Source organism: Phoxinus phoxinus (genome assembly GCF_949152265.1).
Source record: "Phoxinus phoxinus genome assembly, chromosome: 21".
Taxonomy (NCBI): domain Eukaryota; kingdom Metazoa; phylum Chordata; class Actinopteri; order Cypriniformes; family Leuciscidae; genus Phoxinus; species Phoxinus phoxinus.
Window position 1 is genome coordinate 25,158,930 of NC_136896.1, and position 12,280 is coordinate 25,171,209.

General features: G+C 39.1%; 1 protein-coding gene across 8 annotated transcripts in view; it reads left to right on the top strand.

The window, feature by feature from the left end:
- jmjd1cb (jumonji domain containing 1Cb) overlaps positions 1–12,280 on the top strand; it is a 132,828-nt gene that overhangs the window by 118,949 nt on the left and 1,599 nt on the right. For all 8 annotated transcript variants that reach the window (XM_079595560.1, XM_079595559.1, XM_079595558.1 and 5 more), the window contains 13 exons: positions 435–649; positions 853–1,005; positions 1,980–2,069; positions 2,186–2,313; positions 3,958–4,171; positions 4,986–5,185; positions 5,475–5,753; positions 8,126–8,294; positions 8,380–8,470; positions 8,600–8,730; positions 9,194–9,316; positions 10,830–10,969; positions 11,157–11,333. In XM_079595560.1, the coding sequence (XP_079451686.1) occupies positions 435–649; positions 853–1,005; positions 1,980–2,069; positions 2,186–2,313; positions 3,958–4,171; positions 4,986–5,185; positions 5,475–5,753; positions 8,126–8,294; positions 8,380–8,470; positions 8,600–8,730; positions 9,194–9,316; positions 10,830–10,969; positions 11,157–11,333 (2,110 nt within the window). The remainder of the gene's footprint in view (positions 1–434; positions 650–852; positions 1,006–1,979; positions 2,070–2,185; positions 2,314–3,957; positions 4,172–4,985; positions 5,186–5,474; positions 5,754–8,125; positions 8,295–8,379; positions 8,471–8,599; positions 8,731–9,193; positions 9,317–10,829; positions 10,970–11,156; positions 11,334–12,280) is intronic.

Consider the following 12,280-nt stretch of genomic DNA (forward strand, 5'->3'; position numbering starts at 1 on the left):
AAAAACCTTTCCTTGAGCATGGGTCATTTGAATTGAACCTTGTTATACTGTAGCTATCCCACAATTAATTGTGTTTAAAAGATGTATAGAAGTTATTGAGTCCCATCTGTGGGCACAAAGTAAATGTAGATCTGTGTTTTCAGTGGCAAAGATTGGGACATGGATTCTAACTATTTTTGACATGTATAAAAATACTTACCGTTGCTAGGCGCCTTTATGGTTGTCTTTAATTATTCTTTCCCTTTAAAATAGGCCAGGCTCATCTTGGTTGTTCTACGAAACGAGTCTAATGTCATCTCACTGAATGCACTAGTATTAAGTACTTGTGCTTTTCAACCGTGTCTTGTGTCAACGGTTTACTCATTTTGTTGTCATAGAATTGCTCTTAGGAAAGGAAATAAACTCTAATTGCACATTCTCCTCCTCATTTCCAGCCTCTCGTACAGTAAGAACGGAGTGATCCGGATTGATGGCTTCTCCTCTCCTGATCAATATGATGAAGAGGCGCTCAGTCTCTGGGCTCCTGATGGTTATGAAGAAAACAACCTGGACCTGGAGACCTCTAAATACATCCTCAGCTACATTGGAGACAAATTCTGTCAGCTGGTTTTAACTGAGAATACTGCAACCACATGGATAAAGAAAGATGGTGCGTTATACTGCCCAATAGAGCCTTTCCAATTTATTTAACAGTATTAAAACATACATGACCTCCTAAAACATAGTTATCAGTACACCATTATATTTACAGCAGACTGTAACTGTAAGTCAAAAGTGAGAAAGGAAAAAGAAATAGTGGGTGAACTCTGTGAATGTCCGTTTCATCCTTCTCCTGTTTGCTTTGCTCTGCAGCCAAGATCGCCTGGAAAAGAGCGGTGCGCGGAGTGAGAGAGAGCTGCGACGCATGTGAAGCCACATTGTTTAACATTCACTGGGTCTGCCAAAAATGTGGATTTGTGGTGTGTTTGGACTGTTACAAAGCCAAGGAGAGAAAGAGCTCCAAAGGTCAGTCGTCATTTTCATATTCACCTTTGGACAGTGACTGTGCTTGTACTCTCCTGCTGTTGATATGCAGTAGGCTCAAAAACTCTAACTGGACTGGAAAAATGCCCAGATATTTAAAATGCGGGTGCAAAAAAAGTCTAGTTAATTCTTCTGCTTTATTTATTTTTATTTACTGGTTGTTGTTTTTTTTAACAGTAGTGACCTGTAGCTGTCAGATTTCGCTGTCAGAGTGTTGTTAAATGTGAAGCTACTATGCCAATATATACACGTTTTTTAATATATATATATATATATATATATATTTTTTTTTAAATGTTAGGTAAAAACAAAACACCAAACTTGGTTACAGTATTTAAAATTATTTAATAAAAAAGTCTACAGCTACAGGTTTTATTTAACCATGCAAAAAAATGCATGAAAAACCAAAAAGCTCACAGGAAACACTTGTTTTTAATGATTTGATGAAAGACAAAAAAGTGTGTTCAGTTTTTATTAATATAAAAGCAAACAAAGAACCGGTAAGTTTAAAATACAATTAATAAAGACATGTCATAAAAGGTGTAACTTATGACTGCTGGTGTGTAGTTTTCGCTTTGGTTTGAATGGCAGCACTTGTGTGTGTGTTTGTGTGCTCTACGATGTGGCAGTTGTTCTAGGACTGTCTAGCTCGGCTGTCTCAGGGGGTTGAGATGTGCCTCTATCTCTTCCTCGTCTTTGTTCGCCTCATTTAAGTCCCCCATTCCTGCTGCAGATCTTCCTGTCTTCTCCAGGCTTGAATTCTGCCGCAGGGCATAAAAAATACCCTCCAGCTCTAGAAGTGTCACTTCTGCTCAATCACATCTGTGCATCTTTTCCTAAAAGGCTCAGAGCTCCTTATTTACTTTGAAGCATAAACACCACGGCTCCTCTATGGGAAAATGGGCCAGTGACAGCTCTCAGTCTCTGTGAGTAATCCACCTTTTCTTATTCTGCAGATAAAGAGCTGTACACCTGGTTGAAGTGTGTCAAGGGACAGCCTCATGATCACAAGCACCTGATGCCAACACAGATCATTCCAGGAACTGGTACGGAAAGAGATGCTTTCACTCTGGCGTGATCCCAGATTGCTTGTAGTTACGCCTTTGGCTGGAAGTAGAGAAAATGTGCTTCTTTGACTTATTTTTTTTTGTCTGTGTTTTAGTTCTAACGGACTTGGTGAACGCTATGCACATGCTCAGGGAGAAGTACAGCATTAAATCACACTGCTCGTGTGCTGTGAAGCAAAACACCCTCTTCAACAAACTGCCATCCACCAATGGCGTCTCCCAGGTATGTGTGTGTCAATGGGCAGACCATAGTCAGGGTTGATGCCATTTTGTAATTTTACACGAATGCAAACAGAGCTGTGAGGGATGTATGGTTGTGGTACTGGATGTTGAGAATCTGATGTCAGTACACTTCAAACATTATTTTCCTTCTTACTATTTTTGTCTTGTTTTCCAATACAAATATATAAACATTCATTAAGGTAAGACGCTACAGGCATAGCACTCAGTTTTCATAAGATGTTGTTTCAGACTAATGGAAAGGAAATATCCAACATACTATTTTAAGGGTTTATTTTGTTGTACATTATCTATTTGCATCTGTAGATTTCAATTATAATACATATCTTTAAAGACCATTTTCTCAAAATTTGTTTTACCTACACCACACATTACAGTTTTACTCCTATCTATATCCTAAAGGTTTTTACATAGGTGTTTGTTTATATATAATTTGCCTGATTTTAGACACATTTTATTTCTAAAAACATGGTGATTTTTTGTTTTCTGGCTGTTGACAGTATTTTCTGATTATGTATGGAGTGATAAAAAAGAGATACCCAGAATCCCTTCCAGAATACATTTGACTCTAATATGTCAACAAAATGAAACTTTGAACCTGAAATTTCGAACCTGACTTTATCCAGTGTTCCAGATTTTTTGGGAAATATGCAAATTAGTGTGTACCGGTAGTTATTTATTTAATGTCATTTGCATATTTAAACATAATATTTCAGAAAACTTGTAATACATTTTTTTTTTATAATCAACTGGGAAAGTATGATGATATCAATTAGTTAATTAATTTTTTTATCCTATTCATCTGGGGTGTCTTGCCATAAATCAAGACATTTACTTGAGAAGCAAAATGACATCTCCCAATGGGGTAATTCACAGGGAAAAAAGTTGAGTTTTTGAACACCATTGGCAGATGTTTAATTCGCTTAATTTCTTTCAGAAAATAAGAACGTGTTGTCATTTTGCATTTCATGTAAATATATCTTTATTTTAGAATTTATTGGACAGAGATAAAAAGCAGTGCAATCTTAAAAGAGCCAAATATTGAGAAATGGATTGCTCCTATCACTATTATAATCATTTAAATCTGTTAATTTCAAGGAATGGTATCAGACATACAAATGGAAATCTGCCCCAGCAGCAATTTCTGTAAAATTATTCAATCAAATGTCAAATTCAGTAATCACATGATAGGTTTATCCTGACCAGCATGAGAAAAGTAATGGATACCATGTTACAACACTGTATGTTTGCTACTTCAGCAGTGACCTGGTGTGACTCAACTCAATTCTGTTTCTTGTTCAGCCAGTAAAACATTAATACATTTTGACAAAACGATCAGATGTGATCTAAGGCCTTAAGACAGTACATCTCATTGAGCAAACCATACATCTCAGCCACATTTCCGTTAACATGAAATGAAATTGGGCATCAGCCTTGAGTACGCCTCATGAAAGTGCGTGCTCTCAGTGTAAACACAAACTCACTCTCACACTCTTTTCACATTCTGTTCTGCGTTGGAATGTTGAATTCAGTCCTGGTTCATCTCTCAACCACTAAAAGTCCACAATATTTCCCCTCACTTTCCTCAAACTGCTGAGCTGTCTCTGACACACTTTTCTTTTCACAGGTGTTACAGAACGTGCTTAATCACAGCAACAAAATCTCTCTGTGTAAGCCTGAGGGCGGCCAGCAGAACTCCTCTCTGAAGGTGGAGGCCAATGGAGGGAGCAGTCCCGTCAGCGACACCAGCACCGACAGCAAGTTCACCCCGCCCGAGTCCCAGTCGCCTCTGCACTTCCTGGCAGATCTGGCCGAGCAGAAGTCCCGCGAAGAAAAGAAGGGTGGGTACAAAACAATAAAACTACAATAAAAAAAAGGTATGATTGAAGTTATTGGTAGCCAAGTGCCGGAGGTCTGCCAGCTGCCCCGTGTTTTTCCTTTCTCTGCAAGCGTGTGCGTGCTTGACAGGCCGCCAACATTCCACAATCCTCACATTTAGTGGTGTACGTTACAGGCCGTCTCAGTTGTGAGCTCCCACAGTCTAAAGAGCTCACCTAACCACATGTTTATCCAGTTCTTCAGCTGCTCTCACATGCCGAACACGCTGCTCTCTCCAAATGAACTGCACTTAAAAGACCATCAGCCCTGTGGTCGTTGGCACACGTTCAGTTCAGTTTGTTGCCCAGTGCAGCATATAGAAGTTTCTTCATTTAGTAAAAATTACAAAGTACATTTTTTTGAAAAGTCTACATTTTTGGTGTTTTAAATCAGCTCTTAAAAATATATCAATACAGTATATAGTTCATGCCATGGCATATTGGTGCTTTGCTAGTTTTTTGAGCAGTTTATTGTTCTCGGTACTTGAAAAAGAGCCTACCCTCAAGTCTGTGATATTCTCTGCTGTTCTCTAAATATGTCTCATCCCTTTTCAATCCCTTTTTTGACGTGGTCAATCTAATACAAAAGGTTATGCGTTTCCCTACTTCATAATAAACAGTCCCACTAAATCAGTTCTAACAAAATATAATGGAAATGTTTTGGTGCAATGTATTACCAAAAGTCTTACTATTTCTTTTGCTTTTGACTTTCATATGATGTGAAAGAGATTGAAATCTAAGGTTTGAACAGTTGTACACCTGTGCTTCTCTCCTGCAGAAAATAAGGAGTCACTTGTAGGGAAGATAAAAGAGGAGAAGGATCAGTCAGATCCTTTGGAGTCTCTGCACAGTAAAGCATCATCCCTGGAGCAGGGATCAACCCTACGAGACCTTCTCACCACCACCGCAGGCAAGCTGCGCCTGGGCTCTACTGATGCCGGCATCGCATTCGCTCCTGTGTATTCCACTGCCTCACAGGTCAGAAAAGCAACATCTACTGATCACACTCAAACAGAGAGACTGTATTAGCATACAGAGATGGCAACATATACACACCCAATCAAAACTATGCACATGCTTGACTTTAAAAAGCGTTTGATCTAAAGGGTTATGATTAAAATTAGCTTTTTAGTAATTATTAGTAATAGTAATAATGAGGAATGATTTGGCGTTTCCATACTTTTGACTGGTGGACAATATTAAAAATACTAAAACTAATGTCCATTGTCCTAAAATAGCTTATAGTTTCATTTGTTGTCTTCCACAGATTGTCAAGAGTGGTCGCAGCATGCCCAACATCCTGGATGACATTATCGCCTCTGTGGTGGAGAACAAGATCCCGGCGGGCCGTGGCACCAAGCTGAACCTGAAGCACGAGCCTCTGGAGGAGCCCAAAGCAGAGAAAAAGAAAACAGTGGAAGAAACGCCCAAACTGTACACTGACATCTCTCACTGCTGGCTCTACGAACGCAAGCTGCTCTGGCTCAAAGACCACCGCAACAGCAACAACTGGAAACTTTTCAGGGAGTGCTGGAGACAAGGACAGGTCCGTGAAACAAACACACAAAAATACAGAATCTTACATTACGTTTTGTTCGGCTGGAGCGGTGGTTCTTTTGAAGCCAAAAAAAAAATCCCAATTCTCATGTAGTGTTTTGGGTCACTCCTCTTGAGGCTTTTCCACTGATATTCTTGCTGCCAGGATCATCCTAATAATTTTGTGTACCTCTTACAGATAATCATTATCCATCTATACTTGATTTTGTTTCCTTGATTATATACATGGATTACCGTGTTCCAGTGAATTTCCATATTTTGTGTCCTGAGGACTATGTGGAGAACGAAACAAGCATCAAATAAAAATTGGCACTGGCGAGTATATGAAACAGTGTTAAGGTGCGGTCACATTAGAGAAATTTCAGTGACATTTGGCATGAAAAAAGCGTTGAGATGTATTAAGCACTGCTCACACAGAAGTCACTTTCAAACCAAGCAGCTTTCTGTTGGTCAGTGCGGTGAACTGTGTGGGGAATTCCTATTGCAATGACTGGATTTCTGCCAATTTTCGCACCTTTTCTTGCCAGTTGGTTTGATTATCAAATCGCAGAAGCTGAAATTTAATTATATAAATTTAGTGTTACATGTTTCAGAGTGAAGCTACGTTCTTTTACAAGCGAGCAGCTCATGATCCAGTGTTTTTAGTGTCTCAGAGCAGCTGGTTTTATCTGCTCCACATAAACTTCATCTTTGCAAGTACTGTGCATTTGAAAGCGCAATACACGCAAAACATATTCCAAAATTTGTAATGAGAAATCTGTTATAGACAAGTTTAAAGTTTTGGTTAATGCAATTTCTGCTACTGCTGGTTAGTGTCTCTAGCTCAGCAGACAGTTGTTGTCTGGTTTGTCTTACTTCAGTCTGCATTAAACTGTATGTGCAGTGTGTCCAGAGAGAAATGTGCCATACATTAGAGACCATTTATTCAGTGTCTACTTCACAAAGGCAATTATAGACATTAAGTGCCTTGATGCTTTTATAAGATGTAATGCCTCTTCACATGTGCTGCTCTAATGCAGAACATTTCAAGTGAGCATATAGGTACTTTTTCATTAATGGACAGAAGGATACAGAAGAGGTGTGAGGTAGAAATATTGAGGCATACATCCATTTTCTCTAGTCACACGCAAACAGAGGACTCTGGCTGCATCCCGAAATCAGCCACTAACACCCATTCACTTTTTGCACCAAAAGGGTTGTGGATGCCATCTTTATGGCGAGATTCAGTAATTAATTTGTCACAACACTTACAGTGCATGGACATTGGTGTGCATTACATGTGCATTGGCTGTACACTCATTATTGGGGTGCATTAAAGGATTGAATGAATGCACTCAATATTGCCCACTATGGTTTTGTACACTAGATACGGGTATAGAGGGTGATTTTGGACACAGCCTCTGTCTCTGCCCCTCTGGGTTTGAGCTGCACTTCCTTTTCCAAGATGACATTTATTGACTTCTGCTCAGTGGAGCATGACTTTACAGCTCTGCAGGAAGTAAACTGACATTATGAAATGTTGGTCTCTCAACACACAGGCTTTCTTGGAAAACCTAGTAAGCTGCCTATGTAGGCAGGTTCTCAATGCAAAGGCTGTTTCAAAGGGTAGACATGTCTTTCTAAAATGTCTGAAATAGTCAGAAAGTATCGCAAATATTCATCCCAGAGAAGGCAGTTCTAGAATAAAGAGCAGTGATCTCAGTGGAAAAATCCAAGATAAGAGAAGACATGAAAAGTCAGTTTTATGTTACTGTAGAGATGTTTTTAAGGCTGATCTGTTGTCTGTTTTTAGAATGTTCAGGACTTTTGAGATAAACAAATAATATGAAATGCTTTTTCAGTTTGCACAGTCAGGCCAGCAGTTTCAGTTTTGACTTGCTTTACCACAAATGATTGATCAATTTGTATTTTAACCAATATAACTTTTTTCTTCACAAAAATATTTTTACAAAAATAATATTTAGAAATAGAGAAAAAATTAAAAGCTGGAAATTAAGCCGCTATAATGTAAATTCATATATGTATTGTACATTCATATTTATAATGTAAATTCATATTTATGAAACACAAAGCTCGTCCAAAAGGGAAGGTGACTGATCCATCAACTCGCCCGAAACCCCAGTGTGCCATCCTTATTATTGACCTCTGCAATTTCACAGACGCTAGTTTGGCACTCAGTTTATAATAAACTCACAGATTAAGGCTTTTCAACAAATGTAAATAGCCACTTTAGTCTTTAGAGTAATCCATCTTGCAGTGTTTTTTTTTAACCAGACCTCATTTTTGTTTCCACTGTTCAAAAAGTAAGTTTGTGATCTCAGCTGTCATTAAAAGGCTATTTCCTGTGTGCTGTTTTTGCAGCCTGTGCTGGTCTCTGGGGTGCACAAGAAACTCAACGCCAGCTTGTGGAAGGCAGAATCCTTCAACCAAGAGTTTGCTGATCACCAGGGAGACCTCTTGAACTGCAAGGATGGAGTGATGTCCAACTCAGGAGTCAAAGAATTCTGGGACGGGTTTGAAGACCTCACGAGTGAGTGCCACACGAAGTAGACAAATAAGCATTTATCTAATTAAACGGTCTGTTTCTATTTATGCTGATCACGCCCTCTCTACAGAGCGTCCCAAGTCTAAAGATGGAGAAAGCGTGGTGTATCGACTGAAAGACTGGCCTTCAGGCGAGGAGTTTATGGCTTTGATGCCCTCCAGGTACCTGGCGAACTTAGGAACACAAAATTGATTTATGTGAATGCTGCTTCACGACACTAAACATTTCATTCGTACATTCTGATCGGATATATAGCTCTGTTTTAGCATGTGCGTCATCTCATTGTGTAGGTATGATGATCTCATGAAGAACCTCCCCATGCCTGAGTATTCAGATCCCGAGGGAAACCTCAACCTGGCCTCCCATCTGCCCTCCTTCTTTGTGCGGCCGGACCTGGGCCCGCGCCTCTGCTGCGCTTACGGTACTGTCTCTCTCACATTCTCACTGGCAGATTTATTAGTAGCTTGCTATGTTTACTGCATTGTTTTACTGTGGAAACATTTATAATTTCATCAAAAATTATATTAAATTACTGGAAGGATCTCATCAAACCTGTCATATTTCACCACAAAATAAAATAAAAAATAACTTAAAAAAGAAAAGAAAATGTGGCCTATTTTAGGACTGTTTAGATTGTTTGAATTGTGGCATTGTTTTCATGATAATTAGGAAAAAAATCCTCTAAATGGTGACATGAAAATAATCTGACATTACTGTAATGCAAAAATGCTGTACTATTTGCAAAGTATTTGTATATCATGGTAGTATTTGTTGTATTGCCTAATTATGCTTAATTTAAATGGGATTGAAATGAAATGGGAATGAAAAACTGAAGCCTGTTTTGATAACATGCGGACTTGAATGATGTATGATCCATGTCACAGGTGTGGCGGCATCTCAGGAGCAGGACTTTGGCACAGCTAGCCTGCACATGGAGGTGTCTGACGTCGTCAGCGTGCTGGTTTATGTTGGAGTGGCTAAAGGGAATGGTGTCCTTTCCAAAACTGGTAAGCCTGAGACCAGCTCGCCACACAACTGTCAACAGCCTGTCCGTTAGCTTGGTCAGCCGTGTTAGAGAAAGAGACGGCGGGGGAAAAGCTGCTAGAGATGAATTGTTCCATAAACCCCTGAGCTCAGAGAAAAAAACGGAAAAAAAACAGAACATGGTTTCCTCCCTGGAAACAATGAAATGTGAGAGCTGCATCTGGAATGAGTTTGCCCTGCCTGTACATGGCCATAGCAGCACTGCAAAGAGCTTTCCTCCGCACTCATCAGATTAAACACTCAATCCAAAACATGGAGAAGTTTCACATTAAAAGGGCCATATTACTATGGTATCAACTCAAAACCATTTGTAGTTTTACATGACATCATCTGCGCTCTCTCTGATCGTCTACAGTTCATTATCTGATGCGTGTCCACTACAGTAGACAGTTCTCTAAAAGCTATTTGAACTGTTCAGGGTATGATGTGATCTGAAGCACCATAGGCCAGTTTCTCTCAACCTTTTTCACTCTAAGGCCCATGACTATTCCATTTGTTCTTGATTTACTGGATAAGCTTCATAAGGATTTAAAATAAATAAATAATAATATTTACTTTATATATTTATGTACTTTATTTTATATTTTAAAACTTGGCGAAACTCGAAAAATGTATGATCAATATAAATATGCATATGGCGCTTCAAGATTTTATAAATTTCATGACATATCCAGATCTAGAAGTCCCACTTTTAAAATTAGGCTACCTCGTATATCCAGGCTCTCCAAGTTGTTGAAGGGATGAATGAAACCGAAGGGGTGACCCGAGTTCAGAGACCGGCTCCTGGCCCACTTTGATCATTTTTCTCACTGTCCTGTTCCTCTTTCTGTCTAATCTAACTCATTTTAGTCGTTTTTAGCTATTTTAATACTTGTTTTGTCTTAAATCATTTAAGTTGCCTTGAATGTTTGCTGATTCCCTGGTTGAGAACCACTGCCATAGGTGACCTTTGACCCTAAGCAAAAATGTCTTCATAAGTCATGACAACATGCATTCATCAAAGAGATGCAGCAAGACCTTATCGTCTGTGGTGTAAAAAAGCAGGCCGTTTTTGCCACTGTACCTTAAAGATACAGTGTGTAAATGACTTCTTTTATGGTTGTACTGGCATAGTTCACACTGACGTTCATCAGTGTGATCGTGGGTGTGATTTCTGAACGACACATTTTTTGTCTTACTTTTTAAGCTTGAAGTAATTTTGCAATCCTTGCTTCGTGTCTCATGCCAACAGCTGCTCCTCTCCCTTTTCTCTTTCATACTGCGATGGCCGTTCTATTTTTAAACCACTGTCTCAGACATGAGGAGAATATATATGTATATAAGCCAGACGCGCACACACACACACTTCTCCATTAATTTTTAAACATCGCTCCGTCTTCAAAAGGGGGAAGGCGCTCCCTGCCTTTATAATAAATGAAGCTGACTGTGATGTGTTTGCTGTGTAACCGCATGAATGTGTTTGTGCCAAACACACAGGAGTGCTGAAGAGGCTGGAGGAGGAAGATCTGGATGACAACGTAAAGAAAAGATTAAAGGACTCGAGCGAGACTCCCGGAGCCTTGTGGCACATCTACACGAGCAAAGACGGCGAGAAGATTAAAGAGTTCCTGCACAAGGTTATTTTGATTTGATTTAAAATAATACAGTGGATCAGTGAGGCGACGCTCACTCTCTCTCTCTGAGCGAGTGTCCTCACAAAACCCTGCGTTCTTAGCACAAGGGTGTTTTAGACGATTCATTTCATATGTCTGCAGGTGTGTTGTGCGTGTGTTGTTGGTTTAACTCAAAGTTTGTGCGTGACAGGTGGCGAAAGAGCAGGGCGTGGAGATCCCAGCGGATCACGACCCCATCCGCGAGCCGGGCTGGTACTTGAGCCGTAAGCTGCGCCAGCGTCTGCTGGACGAACACGCCGTTCAGGGCTGGACTGTGGTGCAGTTTCTGGGGGATTCAGTCCTGATCCCTGCTGGAGCTCTGCACCAGGTCTCGCTGCACTCCTTCCTCTTCTGCAATCGGCATATGTTCTTGATTCTGAAGTAGATATTGTAGTATTGATTATTCAGACCAAAAAAGCCCACTTGATTGACATGGAAAGCAACAAAGCTTAAGGATGTCTTGTTTACAGTGTTGCTAAACAAGTGTTCAGACACTTAAGCCACACTTAATGTCTGAATGTCATTGAATTATTTAAAACTTTACTTTACTCCTGTAAAGCCTGACACATGAAATCATAAAAATTATATCTATTTCTTTTTAAATGGAACAGTTTATTGAACCTTTAGACAAAATATATATAACAAAAGTTTGCATTTATGTTTTTTGTTGAGTATCATATTTGATAGATCTGGCTTTTATGGCTCATATAGAATGATGTAGGAGAATATAGAGCTCATACAGGGAAAATACAATATTTAATGCAGTTGCGGATATTTATATGGGTAATAAGGAGGATAAGATTCTGATAGCTTGTAATGTAAATCAATGAGATTAGAAGACCATTGCACAAAATACATACATATATTAGTTGTCACGCTATATCCCCCAATAACATGTCTTTAGTAAGATGATATTTAAATGCTTCGTTTAATGATCCATATCCTGTAGTTTTTATTGTGGAGGCAAAACATTTAATGCAATGTAATACAATGATGATTGAGAGATGAACAAATAAATGTTCCTCAAAAGCCTAATGTATCATTTGATATTCACATTTTAACATGATTTTTCTGAAAATAATGTATGGATCATCAAGCAAACCTAAGTTCCTTCATGTGCTCATCTTAAAATATTACGAACAATATAAAAGTTATTCTTACGTTTACTTGATAAAAATTAGTAAAGATTTCACAGCAAAACGTTTTAGAATTATAATAAAAATGTCTTTGACTTGCTAAAAAAAGTATGATCTATCAATCAAACAACAGAAGGCA